General features: G+C 38.4%; 1 protein-coding gene across 2 annotated transcripts in view; it reads left to right on the top strand.

The window, feature by feature from the left end:
• Positions 1-27,743, top strand: part of EFNA5 (ephrin A5) — a 275,650-nt gene that overhangs the window by 227,459 nt on the left and 20,448 nt on the right. For both annotated transcript variants that reach the window (XM_043595086.1, XM_043595078.1), the window contains exon 2: positions 210-502. In XM_043595086.1, coding sequence (XP_043451021.1) covers positions 210-502 — 293 coding nt within the window. The remainder of the gene's footprint in view (positions 1-209; positions 503-27,743) is intronic.

The raw sequence follows: 27,743 nt of genomic DNA, 5'->3' as shown, positions 1-27,743 counted from the left end.
TTTGAAACAAACGTAATAGAATTCCTCTGTAAAATTGTTGTTGCTTGTATTTGGAATAGAAACATATCCTGAATCATAATGGGCTGCAATAAAAACTTATTATAATAAATCTCTTAGCACCAGCATGATTAAAGTTATTCCACCACTGATTCCAAGCAGAAAGTCTTTTCCTTATGAATAATCTCATCTTTCTCTTCTTCTTCCAACAGATTCCAGAGGGGTGACTACCACATCGACGTCTGTATCAATGACTACCTGGATGTTTTCTGCCCTCACTATGAGGACTCGGTCCCAGAAGATAAGACTGAGCGTTATGTCCTCTACATGGTGAACTTTGATGGCTACAGTGCCTGCGACCATACTTCCAAGGGGTTCAAGAGATGGGAATGTAACCGGCCTCACTCTCCAAATGGACCCCTGAAGTTCTCTGAAAAATTCCAGCTCTTCACACCCTTTTCTCTAGGATTTGAATTCAGGCCAGGCCGGGAATATTTCTACATCTGTGAGTATATCAAGATTTATTGTGTTGTAGGCAGCTACAAGAACCCAGACTAATTTTTTACCCATGTTTCAGAGAATTGCAGAGAGTTGGACTCTGCATTACAGATGTCTCCTTGTAAATGCATACATCAGGATCCCTAGATACATTAGCTGGGAATTGAGAGCACAAATTAGATTAAAGACACAGCTCCTCTCCCCCTATGAAATTGCGTGTCAGCCTGTTCAGTGAACCACTGCTGACTTGTATTTCTTTTAAATGAAAATTGCTAGGACTTCTCCAAAGCTGAGGAAAATAAAAAGAGATTCCTGAAAAAAAAATTAAAGGAAATAATTAAATTTACATAGCTTGGAGTCATTGGATTTCTTATTCAGGTGTCAGCAATATCCTTTCAATCATCCACACTTGCAGTGGAGAAAGCCAAAACTCCTGCAAATGTCAGCATGCTGGCGATAAATACTATCTTTGCACCAAGGAGAAAAGACAATTATTAAGAGCAGCTGTGTCTTTAAACAGGAAAAAGCGTGAAGAGTACCGAGAAAGTTCCAAAGGAACTGGTATAAGTGAGTTTCCCACCTGTGCCTCTGTCCTGAGAGAGCTCTAAAAGTTTCTCAAGCTGACCTCTGTAGTTTTCATCTTGCCGTGGCCTTGGTTCTTGTCCACAATGGACACCATCACTTCTTCAGGCATCGTACTAGTCATATATGCTAAGTAAAGGCTTCTCATACTTCACTGTGCATAAGTCATCTGGGCATCTTGGTATAAGGCAGATCTGATTGAGGTGGTCTGCCACGGGGACTGAGATTCCATATTTATAAAGCTCCAATGTGACGTGATGCTACTGGTCTGTGAACCACACTGAGTTAGTATGCTTACAAGTAATAATTTAGTCAGCATGCTGTATGTATGGACTTGAATAGTGTCACATATTGAAACTATCTGGCCTTTTCCAAGTATATTCAGTATCAGCTGAAGGAGTTAAACGTTTCTTGTTCAAAAGTACATTTATTGAACAACTTATCGTGGCTCAGAAATGTTGGGGGATGCAAGATCGGAAGACACTCCTGTCCTGAAGGAGTGACCATCTGCTGGGGAGTAGATGTAAACAGGCAGTTGCTGTATGAAGGTAAATGCAGGCAGCAGTGGGTACATGGGTACATGTAACTCACATGCTTGAAAGAATCCAGAAGTGTGGCTGCACATAGCGTGTAGAGATCTAGGCAATACTACCCAGGATGCTTGGCGTTGACTTTTCACCACTCTTTGCCAGACAAACAAGACAAAAACATTACTGTTTTTTCGACTCGTTTCTTCAACCTGAATGTCCCCACAGACCCTTCACCCACATGGTTTTTTCAGTCTGCAAGGATTTCTAGTTTCTCTTCTCCAGAAAACAGAATTTTATAATGAGCTGGATTTCACCACCATACACGGGCACTCCCACTTATATTGAGATTGAATTTAAAAAGGAAATTGAACAGTACCAGTTTTATTATTTCAGTACATATTTTGGTCATTAGTCATGAGAAAACACGTAAAAGGCTTGATACTATCTCACATTCGATCCATAAAATAAGAAAAGGAATATTGGAGTCCCACGGATGGAGGAAACACTGGCAGCCAGTGAATTCATACATTCTCAAGCAGCAGGCTCTTGCCTTTTCCTGATTTTTTACTTTGTGAAAGAATCTCATTCAGCAAATGGAAAAAAGGAAAGAGGAAGACTTAACTGGCAAGGTGGCAATCATTAATTGCCTACTTCTAAAATACCCTACTGATGGAAGAGGAACTTACTGCCATTTCCAAAATTTACACATTGATTTCTCAGATTAAAACACAACAACAAAAACCAAAACTAAATTGAGAGCACTGAGATAGGAAACATACCAGCTAACTAGTTGATTGCATGATTATTAGAAATTATAGAATCCATTGAGGTTCATAAGCAAGATGTTATTATTCAAATATACCCATAGTGCTTATGACTGGTTTTTCCTCATTTGTGGTTAAATTCAATATTTCACTAAAAATCATTATGTGTCTTCTATAACATTCATTTAACGGAGTCATTTAACTGTCAAGGGCTCCTGTCAAAGTAATTGTTCCAAAATGCTTCAAAATATCAAGAGCTTTTTGCTGTTCAGCTGAGTTTAACCTGAATTACTTTTTTTAATGAAAGGTAAAATAGCACAAAATTAGCAGCAAAGAGATGTTCATTTATAAGAAGCACACTGGCCTCGTAGTCAGTTAAATTGAATTTTCAACCATGTTTTAGAACCACAAGAGCATGCTTCCCTGTCTTTTTAGTAGTGAAAGTGTTTCCTTTCTTCACTGCCAAGAGCAGGAGCGGCGGAGCTAACGCGGATGTCATACAGACGTTTAATCTACTGTGGTCATAATTAAACTAAAGGATTCTTAGGGGACAATTGGCCCTCAGTTGAATTTTCCTCTCTCCTAATATGCATGGAATGAACAAGATGATTGGGAAATGGCTCTTTTCACACTTATTACCTTACAAGAAACTCTGTTGCCCATCTCGGGAACAAGCCTGACTACCCACCGGTCAGTTTTCTAGAATGTTCTTCCCTGGATCGGGGTTATATTTCAGATCCTCCAGGGCTTAAAATCTCTAACAAGTTTTCCAAAGGGAAAAAGAAAGCTGTAGCCTTTTGGCAGTCCTGCTTTAGGGTGCTAGAGGGAGGGTTGAGTGTAGTGGTGAGAACCAAAATTCAGATATACTTGGCCTTGGGGGGAAGAAAAGAGCATGTATTTCATACTAGGATATCTACTCATCACTTACTCAGAGAAGACACAATTCAGAACATTCCTATCAAGTTCTACTTTATCCTCAGTAACATTTCTTTCTTTCTTAATGTCTGTGAATTATACAAAATCAAGAAAATAGAGTAGTTGGAAGTATATGAAATTTCCTGCTTACTCGAGAAATAAAATGTCCTTCACTGTCCTAAATCCTTTATTTGTCCCAAGACTGACTCTATGCTATGTCCTCCTTTCCTTGGGAATAGGCAGTATTATGAAGTTATTACAGTGGCTAATTATGCTAAGGCAGACTGAGCCCATTCTGGAATATGACAAATACTGTTTTTAATCTACAGAAGTTATTTTGGTAAGAGATTGGCATACTAAAGTAATTACAGAAAGTCAGTGGTCTTTCTATCCATGATAGATTTGCAGAACTGCCAGTCAATAGATTATGGCGATAGTCATTTATATAGACTTCCTAAGGCAAAGAGTTATTTTAGAAACTTCAGAAGTATTCATTTTAAAAATGATTCTCATAAATATTAACCTAATGAGAACAAGTTTGAAAAAAGTTTTGCTGCTGTTATTTTTAAATCAGAAGAAGCAAAGGGAAATAAGTTAAATAAGGCACTTTAAGTTATTTTTGTAAGTCAGTAAGACACTAATTTTGAAAGTTCTCTTTTGTACAGTAAGGAAAACTGAGTCCTGGCCATTCTCTTGGCCTAACTAACTGTATGATCTTGGGTAAATCATTCAGTGTCTCTGAATTTCTAATTCCATGGCTGCAAAATAATGTAGTTGGAATAGATGATTTTTAGCATTCTTTGGAGCTCTAATATCCTAATCTTACTATATTTTATCTAAGGATGTGTACATCACTGTAAGAAATAACCCCTATAAAATGTCTCAGCCCAATGTCTTACTTAGTAGGTGTTCAATAAATGCCAGTTAAAGGAGTATCTGTAGGGGAAATCCAGGGTGGAGACACATATTAGCATTATTGAACTTGTTCACCCCTGCCAACCTATCCAAGTCACCATCAGCTGTGGTTTCAACTAGTGCAGCAGGCTCCTGCTTTCCCCACTCATGTTGCTGCTCTGTCAGAGCCCTCCAGAGTGACTTTCTACCTCAGCAAGACAAAAATCCTGAGTCTCCAGCCTGACCAACAAGGTCCTCCATGGCAGGCACCCTTCTCATCCCCACCCTCGCCTCTTGGACTTCTTGTGCTCTCACTGCGCCTGATGGTCTCCACTCCAGCCCCCACCACCACCACCACACCCACCCCCTCCCTCCTTCCTGTCTAGTGCCCTCCCCCAGGCTCCATAGGAGGGCCTTGGCACTTTATCTTCTCTCTGCCTGGGGTTCTTATTGCCCCAGCATCCACATCCCTTACTCTCACTTTCTTTAGGTCTGCACTAAAAAAAAAAAAAAAAAAAAAAAAAAAAAAAAAACAACTCCTTTATCAGAGAGGCATTCTGATCTCCCTATATAAAGATAACATCTCCATAATTCTCTACATTCTTACCCTGCTTTATTTTCCCTTAAGCACTCCTCACGCCTGACATTATGTACTTATGGTTGTTTGTTCATGGCTATGCCTGCTCTGTGCCCTGCATTACATTGTTTGGCACATAGTAGATGTTCAGTAAGTAAAGGTCACCACTGTTTACAGAGCACTTAGTCTATTCCAAGCACTGTTCTAAACCCCTGCAGTTCTCAGAAAAGGACGATGAGATACTGTTCTTCTTTCCCATTTTATAGCCAAAAAAACAGAGGCACAGAGAAGTTAGGTAACTTGAGAAAGGTTCACACAAATAAGAAGTGACTGATCTGAGAGGAAATTCAGTGAATAAACAACTAAAAGGAAGTAGGGATGAAGTCCTAGGTCTCATATGCTTAAAAAGCAAAAACATACTTTACTTTGTATTTTTTTAAAGGTTAAAATCAGTGAGCCTTACTGCTGAGAGAATTTTAGTTTATAAACTCTGCTGGAAATCCCAACTCAGATAGTAGCAAGATAGATTTTTTAAACACATGTATGCATTTTCTGCTCTCCAAAGAATACTCATCCATCTCCAAATAATATTTCAGCTGTATCTTCCCAGATGGGTGACCCTTTTAATACAATAACTTTCTGACCCAGCATTTGGGTCAAATAAATTCTTATTAAATCCAGTGAATATTCAGCCTCTAGACTGAATCATGCATGATTGCACACTTAATTTAGAAATGAGTGAGTTTTTTTTTTTTAATTTTATTTATTTGTAGAGAGAGTGAGCAGGGAGGGACAGAGAGAGGCGGAGAGAGAGAGAGAATCCCAAGCAGGCCCCACACCATCAGGGTGGAGTCTGAGTAAGGGCTTGATCTCAGGAACCATGAGATCATGACCTGAGCCAAAACTTAGAGTTGGACACTTAACCGACTAAGCCACCGAGGCACCCCAGGAATGCATGAGTTTTAATGCAAGACCTACAGTAAAGAAGACAAATGTTATTTTCTGAAAATGATACTAAAAAGGGAAAGAAATCTTCTAGCATTTGTCACATCTAAGGTACAGTTGATTGTCTTTAAAAGAAGATACTCCGAGTAAAAGATGATTTATAGTCACAGCACTCAGACAGAATCCAGGAGTTTCTGAGAGGTTATTTGGGAACACACTCTTCCTAACCTCACTGGCAAGTAAACTTGTACATGCGTATTGTTTTTGTCGTAAGCCTTCATACTGATAGGGTTACAGAAGTGCAGAGTTTACAAAGGCCATTTCTTTGAAGTTAGAATCCTGAAAACATCAACGAAAAGAACAATCAGGGAGCTGAAGACTCTCGCTCCAGTTTTTTTGGTGTACACATTTTTCAAAATTAAAAAGAAAATCATGGGGACAGTCTATGTTACTATGGGCATCATTCTTAAACCCACAGTTTATAACTCCTTGAATGAAGGTGGTAAACTGTTAATTCTTTGCTTTATGTGCTTTAGTTAAAAGTTGACAGCCTCAAGCTATGAGGCAGTTTTAATGTGCACTACACAATTTTTAAAACTGACAATATAAGTAACCTAAATTCTGATATCTTAAAGGAGTGATCAAGATCAGCTTCAGAAATCATTTGATTGTACAGTACAGTTATTGACAGTCCTTTTAAAAGATAAAAGAATATTCAGTAAATCCAGAGAATATTAACATAAAGAAAGTTCTTCACTTGCCAAGTGGATATGTTCCAAAAGCTTATTTGCAGGTCAGGTATTTGGAACGTAGAGTAATAGTGTCTCTAGAAGTGTTGCTAAAATCAGGCAAACTCTCCATAATGTGGAGAATCTGCTTAACCATAGTATTGATTTAAAACTGTGTATTTTTGGTAAGAAATAGAAAATAGCACCTAGAATGGTGTTCAATAAATATTTGTTGAATGAATAAATGCCATATTAGTAAACCAAGGACAAAAAAAAACAATTTTTTTTCCTTACATGCTAATGTATGAGAAAAACAGATGAATTGGAAGCTGTAGGTTTTACTGAACCCACTGTCACAATTCCCTGGTTTGTTTCTTTTTTCTTTCCTTTCCTTTCTTTTCCTTTCCTTTCCTTTCCTTTCCTTTCTTTCTTTCTTTCTTTCTTTCTTTCTTTCTTTCTTTCTTTCTTTCTTTCGAGAGAGACAGAATGAAAGTGGGGGAGGGGCAAAGAGAGAGGGAGACACAGAATCTGAAGCAGGCCCCAGGCTCTGAGCTGTCAGCACAGAGCCAGCATGGCTCTTGAACCCATGAATTGCAAGATCGTGACCTGAGCCAAAGTTGGAAGCTTAACAGACTGAGCCACCCAGGCTCTCCACAACTTTTTTTTAAAAGTTTATTTATTTTCAGAGAGACAGAGCATGAGCCGAGGAGAGGCAGAGAGAGAGAGGGAGAGAGAATCCTGAGCAGGCTTTGAGCCGACAGTGTGCATTGCGGGGCTTGAACTCCCCACACCATGAGGTCATAACCTGAGACAAAATCAAGTCTGACGCTTAACCGACTGAGCCCCCACGCACCCTTCCCTGGCTTCTTAATAATGTTTTTTGATCATATGATGAGGATACCTCAAAGGGGAGAGTAGAACATGGTTTTAAAAGAAAAAGGCACAGACTCTGGTAAATGCAGCCTTGTCCTTGAATCTTCCTATACTCCTAGTAGCTATGTGTCTGTGGGTAACTAAGCCTCACTTTCTTCATCTGTCAGATGGGTATATAATAATAGTTTATCATCACAGTCTTTCTTATTTCCAAGGCTAAAATAAATATTCTTAAAGGATCAGTTGACCACCAAAAAAATGATTTCCACAATCCATGTCCAAAAATTTGTATGCCCTTTGAAAAGTTACTGCACTTCGAATAGCCCTCATTGATACTTAAGTAAAAATTTTCACAAATGCCTAGGAAAGATTCACATTTTAAGTCTGTGCCCTATATTCTGAAGGGACATTATGCTAGGATTACATATGCCTAAGGAAGTCTTCATTCCCCTTTGGATATCCAGTCTTTCAGCAGCTTACCTTAGTAATGGACATTAAGAATTATTTTGGTCCTGTCAGTTCACAACAATCTGCCTTTTTTCTGAGTTGTTCTTACTGAAATACAAGAGTGTCAAAATGGCATATTTATCAAAGCAGGAGGTAATCTTTTTCATCTTTCTTAGTCTTTACTCTTGCAGGGGAGGTGACCTGTAAGTACCATATTCTTTCTTAAAATGAACAACTCAATATTTGCTTCAATGTGTGTGTGTGTGTGTGTGTGTGTGTGTGCACATTTTGCTTTTATTATTAAAAACTGGTTTTTATTACTAGAGGCTTATTTTAGCATTAAATACCATAGCATATACTTCAGCTGAGATTCAAGGGGTTTAGAACTGGAATTTTCAGGACTGTGGTCGAATACTAGTTCACCTCTTATAATTTTTTTAATATGTAAACCCAAAACTTAGTAGTGAGAAAGGCATATTTATATTAATACAGAAAGTAGTTGAAGGGCAGTGTCAGGAAATTGACACATTTTAATATTTGCTAAAGTGGAAAAGCATGAATGTGGCACAAACATCAAATGGTAATTGTTCGTATACAGAGTATATCTTAGTCACTAAAATCGATTTTATTCTGTTTTGTTTTGTTTTTTTAAGTTTTGGTTTTTTTGAACATCCAGTGAGTAGAATAGTTGCTCTCCACTTGGACACTGGAAGTTCATCTAGAACACATCAGATTTGTGTCTGAAAACAGTTGTTGTATTTCTTTTGTGTACTTCAGTGGTCTTTAGTGAACCTGCAAGAATGCACCTTTTTATTTAAAGAATGAGTTCAGTTCAGAGAATTGTGTCTGTTTCAAGTTGTCCCTAGCCATCTTTTTGGAAAGCATGAATGGATTTCAAGGGCTCTTAAATGAAGGTTAAATAAAGAACATAAAAGAGGATATTGAGAGACTTCAGGATATTTTTCTATGTTAATTGTGCGTTTCTCTCACGAAAACGGTTGTTTATTGCCAACTGCCCTGTTAACCTTCTGAACAAGAATGCTTGGCATCAGCTCAGGCCTGGTTGGATCGTGGATGCTTGACCCATGTTTCACATAGTCTGAGTAGAACCAAAGGTGGAGGGGGCAATTAATAGGAGCATAGGATGTTTTAAAACAATTTATTATTTTTAAAAAGTTGGCAGTATTATTTGGTCAGGTGGGGAGGATTTTTAAAAGAAACGCATGTCCTGGTAAATGACTTGGCTAAAAGATGAAGCACTGTTAGAATCAGAGAAATGAATGCCAGGTCTGTGGAAAAGGAAGCTGGAACTAACATCCCTGCTTAATAGGTTTTGACTTTGGGAGTCGCCTTAAAGTTCGCAAAGGGAGCTTAAAAGCTGTTGAATAATTGGGGCTTGATGGAAATTCATGGTATAAGCAGTAAGACACTAAAGACACGTAAGTACTCTTCGCATTGTTTGAAGTTTTCAAAGGCTGTGACACTCAGATAAGAAGTTCAAAAACAATAATTTTTATTTGTGCTCCTTTCAAGAATTTAAAATGCTATTACAAGACTGAGGGAACATGGAGAGTCTGACCTCCTAAGGGGGAGGAAGGAACTATGCCACCTTTTGCTTCCTTTTACCACACTGAGACTAAATGCCGAACTGGAACAAATGAAAGGATTTGGGGTTTTTTGTTGTTGTTTTTTGTTTGTTTGTTTTTAATCCCTAAATGTCAAAAGTGGCCACATCTCCCAGAGAAATAACGCACCTGATTAATTGTGTAATTTCTCAGGATAGCACCAATTCTCAGCCTTACAAACATGTAATGTACTAATTTGGTCGCAGAGTTAACTGAAAACAGTTTAATGAGCTGCTGTGTTGTGTGTGTGTGCAGCGTTACATAGAGCAGATGCCAGGAGAAATGGAAATAACACGCCAGTGACACTTGGAATAACAGTGTTTATACTTCATTGACTCTGGGTTGTCAGCATGCTATTCTCTGTGTTTCCCTTAGTAACTTATTAAGGCGACTGAACTCCAGTGTGATGATGTCTAAGTGTCATTTGTTGTAAATTACACAAGCACGCACATACCAAACGCGCTTAGTCAATCTTCGGGGAAAAAAATATATAATACTTTCTCATACGGACGACCAAAATGTTATCCAGGAGACATGCACACAGAGCAAAAGGTGAATCTCGGACCAAGGTGCATGCTGGAAGAGCCAGATTTTGGCCTTTCGTCAGAAGAAATACTGTTTCTACAGATTTTCCCACTCATCTGTTCTTGCTCTATTTTAACAGAATGGTCATGTAACTCTTGGTTTGAAAGTTGTCATACAGCCTCACAGCAGGCTTATATTATCTACAGAGTTCTTTATGAGGAAATATAAATCACCACAAATGAGACTTTTCACAGCCAGAGATATGTAGAAATTTGTGTCAGTACTTTGCTGGCTTGCTAAAAAATATCTCTAGGCTCCAAAGTGCTCTCAGAGCTCATCCCCCCCCGCCCCCCGCTCCCTACCCTTTTGGGAAGCAATTCTCAAAACTTGAGATTTATGGTTCAGAGAGCTGATAGTGGCTATAAAGTTTTCTATTTTCTCTTTTCTTTAATATTAATGCAGGGAACGAGGCATTATCATTCATTATTTTAGTTCATGAGTATCCTGTGGGCTTGAAATACAGTTTCTTGGGGATATGGCTTACCTCTGTTTAACAGGGGAAATGTGTGGACTTCGGCAACAGGCTTCCTTTACCATCGAATATTTTTAGGCAGTTGGTAGAAAATTCATATTAGGAGCAGAACTTCAGTATATATGCCCCATCCAGGTTTGGTTTTAAAATTTAAAGCTTTGCAAAATATTAATTCATTCTGAGCCCCAGAAGTGAAATAACACAAATTGGAGAATAGCCAGCCAGTGTATTATTGTTAGAAATTGAAATACTATCTTCTCATTGTACTATTTTCAGAGATGTACAATATTTCCAGCTAGTTTGATCTATAATGAGGTTAGCTAAGTTTTAGTTTGTAGTTAGCAGTCCCTTTTCTACCCCAGATCTTTAAAACCAAATCATGTCTCTGAGTCATTAATAGAGAATAGACACTGTTTTTAATTTAAACTTGCCCAGTTTTTATTAGCTCCAATGTCTAGTTTCTAATGTGAATTTGCTTTTTCTAATTTTTTTTTACAAAAATTTTTTCAAGTTAATTTTTGCCTTAAGTACATTATCACAGGCTCTGACTAAATCTGAATGGATGCTGTTTCCCTGTGTGTTTTAACAGTTTCAGTGGGCCCTCAACTTTGAATTTAGAATTTCTTGCTTTATTTTCAACCTAAGTTTTAAAGAACAAATCTAAACAAGGAGCATAAAATTGAAGCCAAAAATATGAATAGGCAGTTTATTTTTAACTTTTAATAGATCGCTTAAAGGTCTTGCTTATATTTTGGGCAGTTGATTCCATTTCGAGACCATATAATGAATATTGCAATGAATTCAATGAAGTTTAGTTCAGAGCAATTATTGTAGAAGCAGCCTTTTGCTAAAGGCTTACTCATACCTTGACTGACAGGTAGGAGTTCTGATAATCATAATTACAATGATTTAGCATTTATTGCGAGCTTACTATGTGCCAGGCACTAGACTTGTTTTCCCTTGTTGTATCCTCATCCGTAAGATGTAGGTACTGTTATTATCCCCATTGTATAGATGAGGAAACAGGCTGAGCGAGGTTAAGTAACTTGCCTGAGATCCTGTCGTTAGTAATAGAGTCAGGGTTCAGACCCTCTTAGACTCCCAAGTCTCAGCTCTTTATTCACTTAATTCATAATACATATTTTAAAAGAAGTTAAAATGAGACTGAGTTCAAGCATCCCTAGCAAGTCTTTACATAAGTCCTACCGACACGAAGGCAAACTCAGTTCTAAAAATGGCTCATGTGACCTATAGAGGGATGTTTTCATGTCAGCATACATACTAGGGCCGTATGTGTTTTCAAAACAAAGTAGAGCACTATCGAGTGGCTTGTGGGGTCAGAACATGAATACAGAATCAAGTGTGTCTTTCACCCTCCCTACTTCAATTGTGATGAAAACATGTAATGATTAGCAAGACTATTGAAAGTGTATGTCTCTTTGGTACTCTGAGTCATTTTTCAGAGACTTAAATCTGATTAACAGAATCAATAGCACAGCGTAGGCATTGGTGGATATCTTGCAAAGCCTTGTGACCAACTGTGTCAACATCTCAGCTTGTTAATATGACGTGTTGGGGACTGCTTTACCTTGTTTGTAAGAGGCACAGCAGCAGCGAATTACTGTGTCCATTATAACTACCAGTTGTGCTTGATGCTGTTATTTTAAAATCCACCAGTTTTTCACAAATTAGGAGTTTTAGAACACATTTTTGCACATCCAAGAAAAAGGAGTAGAGATTCTGCGAGGAGAAGGGCTGCCTGGAGAATTAATAACATCTTTAGAACGAAGTTCAGAAATCGCGGCACCCGTGGGCAGCTCCAGGGTTTCAAACGGCAAGGGTGTGGCACCGGTTCATGGGGGCACTTGCCAGGGATGGGGCGACCACCCAGCAGCGCACCAGAGAACGAGCCTCACGTGGACTTCCTCTCTCACCTGCCTCTCCTCTGCTGATAAGGAAATCAGAACAGCCAGACTCCTGGCATCAATGAAAAGACAAGTCCGACTGGAACGGGAAGTATTTGAAAAATACCACTGGATAGATTGGGCCAGATCAGGGAGGGCCATTACTTCTGTTCCGAGGAATTTAGAACTTATCTGGAAGGCAATAGGGAGTAGCATGTTTTTGAAGGGGAAACTCATTTGGGCCTTATCATATAAATACATTGAAATAATTTACCTTAGGGCTAGATGCTAGCCGGTTATATAATCATAGCTATCAGAGAGTGGCCACTTATCCATCCCCACACATTTATAGATCTTGTCTTATCCATACTTTATCCCAACTGTGTGTTAGGCACTGTTACAGTTCTCATTTTACCGGTGAGGAAACTGAAGCACAGAAAGGTCAAATAACTTGTTGGAAACTACATGGCTCATGAGTGGTGGAGCCCAGAGTTGAGTTGAGCCAAAGGGATTCTGACTCCACTGTTCATGCTTTTAGCTCTTTTCCATATATGACAAGTGATGTTCGGAAGCTCATTCCATAAAAAGTACCAGTACTTGAGGAGAAATTGTTCTAAATATTAATACCCGTTACTTGAATTTCTGTTGTTTCTATATTGTCTTCTGTGTCCATTCAGCTTCTCTGCCATAGGTGCAGAGTTTTAATTTTTTTTTTGCATCAGCTTTTATGATGTTTTTATTAAGTAGAATTGCTACATAAATAACATTTTATGGGTTATTTAATCAAATAACAGAATTTCTGACCTTTTGATAGGATGTGTTTACCATTTTAGAAGATTTATTGCAGCTGTTTTCTTGAAATATTTATATTCAGAAACGCTATATAAAACCATTCATTAAACTCTACATGGGCTGTTGGTACATGTTCATCATTAAATTTGTGGCTACAGAACAATCTACAATGGTCATAGAAGGAGACACCTCAGTATTATTATTTTCTCATTAGCCAACCCATCAGTACTTACTGAACTGTGTGTAGCCATCAGGCCAGTGTTTCAGACAACCTAATGTGACAATAGAAAATACTCAGTGTGGGGCACCTGGGTGGCTCAGTCCATTGGACATCTGACTTAGACTCAGGTCATGATCTCGCATCTCGTGGGTTCGAGCCCTGCGTTGGGCTCTGTGCTGACAGCTGGGAGCCTGGAACCTGCTTCTGATTCTGTGTCTCCCTCTCTCTCTGCCCACCCCCCACTAGTGCTCTGTCTCTCTGTCTCTCTCTCTCAAAAATAAATAAACGTTGAAAAAATTAAAAAAAAAAGAAAGCACTCAATGTAATCTTGCTCCTCCAAGAGCTCACAGTTGAATGTGAGAAAAACATACCCATGAAAATGACAGCAAAGAGAAACAAAGTAAATTCCAAGATTGACACTGTCCACAAAAAAGAGAGAGGACAGCTTCAGGGGGAAGACCTCATGACATGCTGACTTGAGGAGCAAGGTGAAATTCAGGTCTCAGGGCTTAAGACACTATCCTGACTTTAGTGACAGACAGGACTAAAAATACAGCTTCTTGGAATCCACTTCCAGAAAGTCCGATTCATTAAATTTTATGAGATTGCTATAGGGATCTTCATTTTTAACAAGCTCTCCAGCAGTTTCTCCTGCAGGTGATATTCATTCCACACTCTGGGAACACTGGCTTAAAGGGTGGGAGGAGATGGGTCTGAATTCAAGACAAGAAAGAAGCAGGGACTGGAAGATTTGAGTAAATGGAACCGCAGCATTGGTGTGGAGAAGAGGAGACAGTCTTTGTTATGTGAGGGTGCATACAACCCAGGGAGCTCTGATGACAGAGAGACCAAGCTAGTCTAAGAATAAAGACTCAAATAGACCAAGATTCTGGGAGGCAGCTCATTCAGTTGTCATACAAATACTTCCTTCTGCTCCACTAAACAAACTATCTCATTTGCTTCATCTATAAATAAGATTTTCTTTTACCCTACTGATGCAAACAAGAACCAGGTGACTCTTTGGGGTTTTTGTATTTCTCATACAATTTTTTTTTTTAATTTCTGTATACAATTTTTGTTATAAAATGAATTCCTTTTAGTGGTAAATTGTGTAAGTGGGGTAAGAATCAGAAAGCCACATACAAATAGAGAAGAAGCGGGCATGATATCAAGCAGTAAGAAATACCCATTTTGGATCAACAATTCAGAAGGAAAATGTGTGCTTGGGGAGAAAGGACAGAATAGTGAGTAGTTCCTGTAATATTCTAATTACATAATACAGGGTTTTGGTTTTGGAAGGTACATTGAAGAAGTGGGGGCTGCCTATTGTCCATGACCTTTCGTGCTTGTCAGTTTATGTTTTCTTCTCCCTGATGTTTAGTTGGAGTCTGATGAAAAAAGGAGTATATCTAAATGAAGCCGTGATTCGGTTATGATTAAAGGTCAACAGTGATGTATATTTAATCACTATTTACTACTTATATATTGGGTTAGACAGCAGTCAGGTTTTTAACTGTATAATATGTCCTGATTCCTAGAAAATAAGACCATTATTTGATATGTTCCTTTTTAAATATTAGTAAGTATAGAAAAGTAGATGAGACAAGAATGAGGAGAATTGGGTCTTAACTCCATTACTTTCTAGGTGTGTTAATTTGGGCAGGGGGCTTCAACCCATACCTCAAGTTTCCCATTTATAAATGAGTTAGAGTGCTAGTTTAATAAATGGTATTCTTAATATTGATATTTGAAAGGCAATTAGTTACTTTCCTAGTTTCTGTCAAAATTAATGGTAGCTTCCATGACAAATTTTTATGGGTACTTTGAATTATACATTTGCATGTGTCAAAAATAGTTCCTATCATCAACTAGTTTGAAATACACTGGTGGTCAGAAATAGCTTACTGTCATTTACTCACAAGGGCATTTTTCACAGTCTCTTTGCAGAATCAAATATGATCAAAATATATTGTCAGCTCACTGTGGTTTATGTAGAATGTTTTACAGTGGTGAAGATGCAGAAATACTAGTCTACCACTTAGAGAATCATTCTGTGGGTCACGTCCAAGACCACAGTGGTCAGTTGATTTCATACAAAATATTTTCCAGGGCTAACTGGAAAGTAGCATTGCCGTTGACAGGTTTTCTGCACCTGTTTTTTTGCGCAGTGGAGTCTCATACCTGAGAAACATGGAAAAATGTTCCCTTCCTAAATTGAAAAACTCAGCTGTAGTCTAAATGAAATGGGATAAATTATCTTTTTCACAATTATCCATTAAAGGGAGAATTAGAATTAATATTAATCACAGATGTTTCATCAAGTTTTATTATCAACCAGATTGACTGCCAAAGTGCTTTCTGGAAGACATTTTCTCTCCCTCCCCCACCTGCTACTGAGAACAAACTGTTATTATGGGTCCTTAGATAAAGATTAATGGTTTTGGCAATTCATTTGAGGAAATCTGTATTTTACTGTACACTCCAGTTCAAGGCATTTCTGAAAAGCGAGGCTTGTCATTTCCCTGATAGAATTTACACAATGAAGACACGAGAAAGTAGGATTCTTTCTAGCATCAGAAACTGATTAATTAATACACAGCCCGAGATTAATATCGCCAAACCCATATACGTATATTTAATTGTGGCACCTTGTTTATAGATAAAATATGCAAAATGCCTATTTAATCCAGCTATTTTAGCAGCTGTATTTTACCCATCACACTTAAGTTACTTTAATATTACTTGCAATTTCTATATCCTGTCTTTCTGGGATAATTCATTACCAACTGTGTGACCCTTATATAATTATGAATACTCGGTGATGCTTCCTCCATTTGCAAAGTACACCACAGATGACTATATATTCATTAAGGTTCTCAACTTGTAAACAGTATTTATCAGTTTCTAGCTAAATTAAGCAAAAACAGAGGAACTTTCTCGCTAGTAAAGAGATTGATGTGTTTAACTGAAGACCTCAGGATGAACAGTAACCAAGGCAATGCTGCAGATCCAGAACCTAGAAACAAGTGGATAATTAGAATGACCTTGTCAAGACCCAGCCATTCTACTTTCTCATCTCTAACATGTCTCCCTTCCTTGTGTCACTGTACTTGGGATTCCAGTTCCTGGCAGAAGGAATTTGGTTGGCACAGATAGCTATCCTTTGAAAAGAATAAAGAGCACCTTGATTGAAAAGCCCGCCAAGACTGCATGAAATCAGGAAAGGGGAGCTCTTCGAAGTTTTCTTGGTGATGGTTTGGTTTTGAGCCTAAGGAAGATGGGCATTGATGCTGAATAGGCAGAAACAACCACTGACCAAAACAAAGGTATCTTTCATTGTTGAACAGTAGTGGAGAATATGTAGAATTGTTCAAAACAAATAGAAAACCTATGTAGCAAATCCTTTATGTGCAACTACGGCAGAGCATCAATTTAACATTTATATTTCTAGTTTGTTGTACAGTAATATTTTACCTTTGTTTAGTACTTTTGCACGCTTTACCATGTTCCAACAAATTAAAGAAAGTGACTCATTTTTCAGTTAGGATTTCTCTCACATTCCTTTGCTTTTCTTTATTTTAATGGAAAAAAGCAAAAACTCCAGACAAATAATGGAAAATACCCTGTGTGCTGATTTACAGCTTCCTTTCATTGACATCAGCAGGATTTAAGAAATGCGAAGTGGAATGGGTTAAGTACCATTATGGCTCTGTCCAACTCTAGTCAGATATGGGATCAGTCAGGTAACTGAGTCTGCTTTCAAAATGAAGGAGTTGGGGCGCCTGGGTGGCTCAGTCGGTTGGGCGTCCGACTTCAGCTCAGGTCATGATCTCACGGTCCGTGAGTTCGAGCCCCACGTCAGGCTGTGTGCTGACAGCTCAGAGCCTGGAGCCTGCTTCGGATTCTGTGTGTGTGTGTGTGTGTGTGTGTGTGTGTCTCTGCCCCTCCCCTGCTCATGCTCTGTCTCTCTCTGTCTCAAAAATAAATAAACGTTAAAAAAAATTAAAAAAAAAAAAAGGAAGGAGTTGATCTAGATAGGCGGTCCCAAGGATCAAGAAATTTAAGATGTTCAAATATCTGATATCAAGTTTATGTTTGGGAAATTCTGGGTTGAAGTCAATTTGTTTCCCCTTCTTTGGAAGGGAAGGTAAGACTTCTTGGGGTGTTAAATGCCCCCATGCATTGCAACTCTCCATAGGGAGAGATATCTTTTGCTCACCAAACTTATTAGACTTAGGAACCTCTCTTTCACTGGAACATCTGGAGGGACCTGGTTTCCATGGAAGGAGGTTAGATTATTTATAAAACCCTACTCAGCTTTAAAACATACTAAGTATATGCTTCTCCTAGTCATGACATGTGGAATCTATTTTAATACCTTTCATCATCCAGCCCTTTCTATGTACTTAGTGTATCAGACTTTCTGTATAGTTGAATCCACATCCTTGCATCTAATCCTCCACTGAGGTGAGCAACAAATACAGACCAGTTGTCTCTTCCTTCAAGGATTCATGTATTTGTGGTGAAATACGCCACCTTAATTCCTCTGGCTATTCTTAGGAAAGCTGTTTGAAATTTTGAAAATAAATTTTGTCACTTTTCTGAAGTCTTATTTTAAATATAGACCCCAGACATTACGACAACACTTGATCAGATCTGGTAAAGAAGTAGACCTGACACAAGTTCAGTTTGCAGCTTAGGTGGGTTTTGTTTTTCCTGAGATAGACCTGTGCTTAGTCTCTGCTATTCTGTTCTTCATTGATTGCCTTGAACTCGATCCCACTTTAAAGTACCATTTCACTAGCTGTCTTCAAGAGCTAGGTACTCCATCCAAATAATTTACTCATAAACCTAGTCTCAGATCTATCTCGAGTCCCTTGATGAAAATTAAGTAACACCCGGAAAGTGACTAAGCCGGGGGCTAGAGGAAGGAAGGCATTCCCTAATATGCCTTCAAAGTTGGTGCTGAGCATTGTTAGTCTAACTTTTTGTAACGCATCATTAGGCAGTTTTGCACTTCCCAGTACTGTGTCGTAATCTTTTCATGTGGTATCTTACTGTTCTGCAAAAGGCATCATGCCATCTACATGGCTGCTCCACTACGTTGTCCCCTGTGCAACCTCATGAGTCCTTCTGCTCCCCCACAGACTTGTGTGGAAAGTGCCCTTGATGCTTTAAATCATTAACTTCTGTTTGCCGGGCCCAAAGCGTAACCAAAGCCTTGATATCTTTGGAAGCTACTCTAGGATGTGGCCATATGGGAGCTTCCTACACCTATAACCCAAAAACAAAAAGTGAAACGTAGTCCCTACCTCCATTGGTTTAGTTCCTAGAGTGAACATAGCATAGGTATTCAATACATGCTTTTTAATTTCCTCCTGTCTGGTACTCCCTTCAGATTAGCAAGTGTATCCAGATTGCCAAAAGGCCCTAATTGAATCTGCCCTTTCAGGCTTTTAACGTCTTTGTGCCTAAGTTTGATGTAGAATTTAGCACATTGGACTAGGTCCTTGAGTTTTCAATTGATGGAACCACCCCATCCCATTCAGAGCCTCCAACCCCTGTCTAACAAACTCCTTGCTTCTTTTTTCAGAACAATGATGACAATTTCAAATTTTGTACCTCACTCTCTAAAATGTAATGTCCTGAGGGCAGGGACTGTGTATCTCTTCTTTCTTATTGTAAACAAAGTGTGAAAGAAGGAAGGGAATAGGAGAATAGGTGAAGGATTGAACTATCTACCTCTGTGAGAATCCAAGGGATTCCAGTGGAGACCACAAGGCTTTGACAGGGAGGATTCCTTGCTTTATGGCATTTTTGATCTATGCATATTTAAAGAAAATGACAAGGCAGACGATGCTAAGTATTTTTAAAATTCTGCTTTCTATTCTAGAGGAACTTTTCAACTGAAATGGGGTAGAAAGAAATAATTGGTGTTGATTTTATCCCCTTGAGGAAATCTGAACAGGTCTGTATCATTTTAAACAAGCATGACGTACGAAAATTAGGATTTTACAAAAGATAAATTGCAGAGTGATCATTCCATTTACAGAAGAGGAATTCTTTTCAATAGGCCTAGAGCATTTTTAAATGATCTGACTTCTAAAAATCCGGTTTACGTTTACTTTTCAGAATCAAATTGGTCGCAAGGGGCAAAAGTAGTTGGAAATTTTGAAAAGATAGCTGTAGCTGAGTGGGAAGAACATTTCTTTGGGAGTGCAATGAAATTCTCAATGCCTGAGAACTGAGATAAAACTTTATATACCTCTTCCTTACTAATATGGTGGCGAGGTGGGGTGTTGGGGGTGTGTGTTGTATTGCTGAGGGTGGGTTGTGACAATAGCTCTGGCCTTGACTGGCGTTGTACATGTAAAAAACAGTACTACACTGTACAGAGAATAGGGGCTGGTAGCTACTTATGAGAAATAACAGTTCTATAACTTCATTAGTTTTTCAAATTAGTATCACAGACAGCTCCCACTTTTCACCACTGTGCTTTCTGGAAATAGAATCATAAAGCAGAGAGTTGTAAAGTGCCTCCCATTTTCCTCCAGGAGTAATATCTTAATTGAGGCTGTGTCTCTGACCATATATTTGAGAAAAAATAAATCATAACTATGACCGACCCAATGTCAGAGGCAAAGATGCAGTGGCCATAACCTTCCACAGTTATTTAAAATAGTAAAATTATACTCTTTTCTATAAAAGGGATATAAACGTATTATACACATTGATTTTACATGCTCTCTAAAGAATATGTTCAGCAAATAAAAAGTTCAACTAAACTATTTCATAAATTTTAGCAGAACTAGCTATACTATAAATTCATTAAATATTTAATTCCTAATAATTTGGTTCTTTGTATTTAAGAGGAGCTTTGGGGATGATTTCTTTGCCCTAGTTCTGTCCAAGGTAGTTTGAGTGAACACTTTCCTTGTGATGAATGTCTCTGGGCCACAGCAGCCTATTCAACATCCTTTTCCCAAGTACAGTAAACTTTGCTTGGGTTACTTGAGCCCTCTGAAATGCTGAAGTTCAGGTTTCTAAACCTGTAAAATGAGAAGACTGAACTAGGTTGTCCCCCAGGTTCACAACCATGAGTTTTGTGATTCAGTGATTTAAGCTGGAGGTCGGTGTAAGGATGCAAGAGTGCTTGATGTTTAGCTATTGACAGATGGTGATGAGACGTGTCTCCAGGTCCGAGTTACCCGCTCATGCATTTCCAGGCGAATCGAGGCTGCTGCTCAGCATTACTCCAAATAAAGGCCACCGACAAAAACCTGACCTCCTTCTTGGACTTAATGCTTGGCTGATATTTTGCTGTCATCTGCCTTTACCCTTCACAAGAATGCCTTGAAAACAAGCACCGGGTTATTAGTAGAAGCTTTTTCAAAAGTACTTTAAAATCATTTTGCTTTATACAAATATGTTTTAGTGCATCTTAATTGAATGTGGGGGGAAAAACCACTGTATCTTGAAAAATAAGCCACTTATTCACATTTATAGCAGGCTTAAGGACCTACTTATATTGCAGGAAGCTCACATGCCTACTCCGTTACTGGCTTTTATATTTTACTTTTTCTCCTCCAACCTTGTGATTTTGTACGCATTTATAGTAGATCAGTAAGCAAACAAGCATTTGTGGGGGCGACCTTGTCTTTCATCTGTTATCCTTTCTTTCCTTCTTTCATTCAACAGATATTATTGAGTGTCACAGTGCTGAACAGATAGTATTTAAGATTCTGTGTACGCAGTAGAGGAAAAAAATAGGCAAAAAACCCCTTGCTTTAATAGACCCTACACTCTGCTGGGGAGCCAGGGAGTGCAGATGGGGATAAACAGGGAAATAAATAAATATTAAGCATGTCAGGTAGTTGACAAATGCTATGATGGAAAAAAAAAAACAGGAGAATGGAGAATATAAAAGTGGAGAAATTGCTATTTTATATGTAAGAATATATAAATATATTTAAATATACTTACAGGATTATCCATCTACATAATTATAGTATAGGGCAAGATACCTATGTATAATAGAGAAGTAGGTAGAGGGAGAGAGAGGTAGACCAGGGAAGGTCTTTCTAATAGTTAACACTCGAAGAGGGGCCTAAAAGAAGTGAGGAAACAAGCCATGCGTCTATCTGGCCAAAGGGCTGTCCAGGTAGAGGGAACAGAAAAACAGCAAGGGCTTGGGGAGAGTTTTGTGCCTGCATGGTTGGAGAACTCTGTAACTGTGTGTCAGTGTGTGTGATGGATTGGGAGGCAGGGTCATGGTTGACCACAGTAAGAATCCAGGATATTCATCAGAGCAACATGGGAGCTGTTGGAGGCTTTTGAGCAGAGGCGTGACATGATCTGACTTAGGTTCTACCAGGATCACTCTGGACTCCGGTCCACATGTCTGGCATGTCTGGAGTGGAGCAGAATCCTTTATTTCTCCGGCTGGATGGGATCCTCTGGATGTGGTCCATAAAGGGAAGTGCTTTTGAAAAATAGATGGTGTAGGAAATGTTACATATGCTGTTGAGTAGACAGTGGATCAAATACCTACATTGTGAGAGAGAAAAAAAAATAGAAAGATACAAAGTTGTTCTTGGTGGACCTTATCAATGAACTCCTATCCTTATTGAATTTAAGGTAAAAATTAGGGAATCTGCTGCATCTGTTATTTTTCTGAGGCATCAGGAAAGGCCACCGACTCTGTCTATATGTAAATAGGCAGGTGGCTTTGGGCTCAGCAGGCCCCGCCCCCAGACGGAGCCCTCTCAGTTGGGTCTTGGATAAGAGGAGGTTCTGCTTTATATGTTAATGTTGGTTCTTATGCCACCATGTTGTCAGCATGTTCTCCAGGCCAAGACTAAGGCACCACAGGGGTGGGAACAGGCAAGAACTGCCTGAATCCCCAGGGATGCCATGGGGTCAGAGACAACAGTGCCAGGCTGAGAAATCTCTCCTTGCACCAGGGAGCGTGTACTAAGAATGCAGCCAATTTTCCCAGGTTTCTTTTTGGAACATTTGGTTACTATGTTTTGTTTCGTATTTTCTCCTACAGTGGTGCATATGGGTACTTAGAAGCACATCAGTTATAGTAATATAATATTAAAAGGCTTTTTCGTGATATGCACCTGATTAGGAACTATGCATAGGGCATGTCCCTGCAGGCACAACCTCCACTTGGTTTTCTTACTGAAACCTCTTGCAAATGCTTAAGATTACACAGTCAAGTTCTACCAAGTTTTAACCTACTCCCAGATTTTTTTGGAAGGACTTTTAAGAGCTTCTGGGAAATTATGCAACAAATATTTGAAGTAGGGCAGTCATGAAGAAAAGTATGATTTATACTATAAACTGAGGTTGTATAGTTCTGGCATCAGAAAGACTTGGATTTGAATATCCGTTCTGCCATACAGTCGTTACGTACGTCCTCAGCTAACTACTGATCCCAGTAAGCCTCAGTTTCCTCGTCTCTAAACTGAACATAATAATACCTGCCTTGCAGAACTGTTCTGAGGATTAAATTTAATAAACCTGGCACAGTGCCTGGTGTGTAGAAAGAGTAGATAAATGGTAGCTATTATAATAATATTAGTAGTATGCATCCTGAAGTGAAGTTCCCTCCCACCAAGCTCCGTATCAATTAAGAAATAATTTCATGTTTCTAATTTGTATTTGGTCAAGTTAAATAGAGAAAAAGAAACATTATGGAGAAATAATATTCTAAAGTAATTGGTGCCAAAAGAATCCTAAAATAAAAATATAGGTCTTGTTATTAATCCCTTACAACAATCATTTGTAACCATTCCGCGACAGATTTATTGACTACGGCATCCATTTAGAAATGCTAAACTAATGAGGACTTGGCCATTAGTTGTGATAATGGTCTATCATTTTGAGCTTGAACCATGTGTACTTATTTGGACTCTTTTCAAAATAATAAGTTATTTCCAACTCATTTCTTTTCTTGAAAATGTCCTTATAATTTAGGTTATGCTTTGGATTATGTGAGTGGTATTCCTATAATCCATCATCCAAAATAAACTGTGATTCTGGGCTATTTTAAGATTGAGAAACTTCAAACATTTTTTTTTTTCAGAAATTGCATAAAGGGGCAACAGAGGCTCCTCAAGCCTCTAATTTATCTTTTTCTGCCTGTGCTTGATTGTTATTCCATATTAAGGTTATTTTCCTTTTAAAGTAGCTCTGCACAAAGAGAATATACTGCTAAATACTATTGCAAGGGAATGTTTACAGATGCAAATGACTTCTATTTAAGGAGCTCGTGATTAAAACTTGAAAGAATGTGGCACTAGAAAGCATGTGAATAACCTTTGAAAAATCTCACAATAGAACTGAATATGGGATATTTATAATCTAGGATTACAGCTATAAGGGTATGTGTGAATACGCATGTTCAATATGTTGCAGAGGACCTCAAACTGAAACTTGTTAATTTTACTTTTCTTTAATTTAGATAAATTAGCTGTTTGATTATTGAGAAACTGTAATGCAGAATGAACTAGAAGGCCAGTGCAGAACACTAGAAGGAACTAGTATTACATTTGCCTGCAGCAAGTATGCCAGATGGTTTCCAGAATTCCGTCTTTCTGATAAAGACAAGATATCTTTTTGATAAGTTCTTCACTGGGCCATTTCAATCTTCCATAGTTGCTTTGAGGCTTGAAGTGTATTTCATTATTTCTTTTTCTTTTTTTTTTTTTTTATTGCTCACAGAGCAGGCTGCTAATAAAATCAGAAAAAAAGCTGTGATCATTGGCAGACCTATTTTTTCAATCTATTCATACCCAGAGAAGATCTGCCCTTTGGTTTCTTGTGGTAAAGAATGACCTTCTGGGGTCATCCAAGAGATCAGTCCAAGTCGTGTGTCTCATTTTGGTGGAAATCATGTCTTTCACCCTTGGGTGTACTGGGCAGTCCGGCTCCTGCCCTCCGTCTGGGTTCTGGGGAACGGTCTGGCTCAGGCCCTGGCTGTAGAGAAATAATGAACATGTCACGCGCGTCTCGAGTTTTCCAGTCTCTGGCACAGCTGTGGCACTTTCCCCCCCTGCTGCGAGGCACAGCACGCTGGCCATTTGTTGGCAAGTTCATATTTCACACTGCAGGGAATTGAAATGATTGAACAGACAGAAGAAGAGTTTTATTTGCAGTAGCCTACGTATCCCCAGACTCTGATTTGGCATAAAACATCTGCTTCATGATCTGCTTCAAGGCCAGTTCCTTTCCTCCAACAAAGGTTACGACTTCAGGCAAGCTGTGCTTCCACTGGCAGGAGGAAATTTGCCCGAAGACTTGATTGAGTCAGAATCAAAGCATCCTGCCACAGAATTTCTTTTTTCAATTATCTTCGAAGAGGCAGCCAGACTTTAAATGTATCAGTATAATAAATGTAATGAAATAAGGCAGACACTCCTTTCCCCGTGTTGCTGTGGAGGGGAGGTGCACACCCAGTCCTGCATCCTCTCCGAGAAGCCTGTGAGACTCACCTACCTATCTGTCAACACACACATCTTGGCAAGAACACATTGTAGGTATGGCCTTTGGATGTGTTTCAGCCCATCGGCATGATAAATAGGCACAAGCACTGGATTTACCTGCCGCATTCACGTCTTTCTGATTATAAAAGCAAATGGGCACGATGCTGAATGTAATTATTACTATTTTTCATAGGGAGGAAGCATCATATAGCCTTTGTTTTGTGGCATGGTCCTAATTACTAATTATATTTACCCGCATGATTTTGTTGTGCGTGGTCATATTTTTTGTTCAAGACAGTCCTCGCTAGCCTTACAGACATACACACAAAATTAAATCCTGGCATTTTATTATGCTAGAGCAATTAGATGCCATCCTCGTAATGAGAAACATGACATCTTCATCGTTCTCCTTTATATTTTCATGTTGTTTTAAAGCAGACATTTACCAGAACTGAATACAGTCTTTCTCCTACACACACACACACACACACACACACACACACACACCTAATTGAATATCTGCATATCTCCAAGGAGTCCTGTGGGTGAAACCATGTATTCATCTTCTTTAGTTCTTAGGCCACTTTGGTTTAAGAGTAAGAACTGTTGCTTTTATGAAGTGCCTTTTTCTATAAAGTCAAAACCTCACAGCAGTGCACAGAAAGCCAATGGTATAAAGGAGCTAAGTAGAGTCTTTAATAGAGAGAGCTGGGTTGTAAGTGTTTTTGTTCCTACGGAGCAGATAGATTTGGCTCCATCTGTTCCATATTCATAACAAAGGAGCGCACTTACAGGAGGGCCAACTTCCCCGGAGCCGCCTGGTAATGATCTTTTCACCAGAATGAAAGCATCTGAACCCAGTGGCTTGGCCCCACGAAAAGCAGCTAGCAGGATTGCCCGTCAGAACCCCGATTTTCTCGTAACTCAGGTAGACATAAATTTTCCCAATATATGGAATGAAAAAAAAATTCAACCGATTTCTCATCTCCCTGCTGCACTGTGTTGTTAGGAAGCTCAAAATGTACGAATATAACCTTCTCCTTCCACAACCACAAAAGATTTGTAATTAGATTGTATGAGGGGAAGTTTGCACTTAAGTATCTGAAGATATCACAGGGGAAGAGGCTATTCTTCAAACTTTTAAGTTGTTTCTATTCAGATTTTCTAATCTTTTTAAAACTGGGGTTAATGAATAGAAATATGAGTTATACCAAATAAGGAAAAACCCCTGTTGAGTTTTGTAATTAGCAAACTTCAAAGTCAATTTCAACTGAGACCTCTTAGATTAAAAAGATAAGTTGACCCAAGAGTACATACTTTCTCTTCAACTAAGCAGAAGAAAAATAGAATGAATTTTTTTGCCCAAAATGCTAAGCTATACAAAAAATCTTCCTATTTATATGACATGTAGAGTCAGCATCAAAATGTAAATGATTCCTTAAAACTTAAATAGCACACTGGTATTAATATCATAGCTAGTGGATAGAACGCTTGTATTTATATGCTGGCTTCACAGATTTCTTAAGAAATGGAAACACATTTTGAAGTATGGTAATCCTTTTCTCCATTCTGTGTACTTTTCAAATACTAGAAGCTCCTAAAAAATACATCATTGATATATTTAATATACTTCATGTTAAAGTTATAATTGTGATTTATTAAACCTTTTATTGTGCATCTTGGTGCCATCTGTGCATTATCTCCTTGCTAAACTAGGGTTTCTGGCAAATCAAACAGTAAACAAATCTCTCAAAAAGTTTGCTGTGGCAATAAAGCGGACAAAGTTTTCATCTAGCCATGAAATTGCTCTGTATTTTAGCAAGAGAAATATAAAAGTAATATTCACAGAGTGGAAAACCTAGCCAATCAGTCTGTGAAGATCTCCGATTTCTAGAACACCTTGGTTCTGTTGGTTATATTGTGTAATATATGGACCTTAGTATTTTTGGCTTATTTGGTTTTTAATTCATTCACTTACTCATTCCTTCAAAAATACTTTCTGTGCGCCTACTTTGTACCAAGCAAAGGTTGGTTTTGGAAACACGGTGATATATTAGGTTTTAGAAACACGGTGATGTATTAAAAAATGGTTACTGCACCTGCAGCATACAGTTTAATTGGGAAATAGACAATAAACCAGGAAACAAACAAATCTCTAACTGCCAATTACGCTAGCACGTATAAAAGGAGCTAGATGCAGTGACAGAGAAAAAGAGAGAATAAGGCTTTCGGTCAGGTGGGTGGTCATGGAAAGCCTCTTTAGGGCGGCAGTATTTGAGCCATGGCCTGAAAGCAAGTATCAAGTATATTTTTGGTGCACAGAGGATAGTTTATGTCCACAGGAAGGTCTATTTAAAGGGTTAGTTTGGATTTCAAATTTGATATTTGACTTATTAAGATAACACATTTTTAAAATGTTTAAATTTTCAAATTTAGCCTATTCACATTCATTTACACATCATCTTATTATTCTATATATAAGACTAGGAAATTTAAATATTTGGTTCCATATACAAACTCGGTTAATTAAACTCCTTTAACCAATTAAAAATAAATAAAAAGTAAAGAGAATATATTGTATCTCCAGTGAAGTACAATTAACACACGGAGTAATATTAGTTGCCAGCATACAGTATATTGAGTAAACAATTCTACACATTAGTCACTGCTCACCATGAGAAGTCTTTCCTTTTTAAGTACTTGAATTGTGGGACTGTAAAACCCTCCCAAGTATTTAAGTAATTCTTATAGTAATTGAAACTGAAAAATATGTTTTAATTCTGGTAAATGTTCTAAAACTCTATGTAACCTAGGATGTCATTAGTCAAAAATATAAAGCAGTTGCTCCATTACATATTTTAAATTGGACTGACATGTCTGACCAGTTACTCTGAATGGCCAAA

This window comes from Prionailurus bengalensis, chromosome A1 (assembly GCF_016509475.1).
Source record: "Prionailurus bengalensis isolate Pbe53 chromosome A1, Fcat_Pben_1.1_paternal_pri, whole genome shotgun sequence".
Taxonomy (NCBI): Eukaryota; Metazoa; Chordata; class Mammalia; order Carnivora; family Felidae; genus Prionailurus; species Prionailurus bengalensis.
Note: the sequence above shows the minus strand (reverse complement) of the source record. Positions and strands in the feature narration are given on the sequence as shown.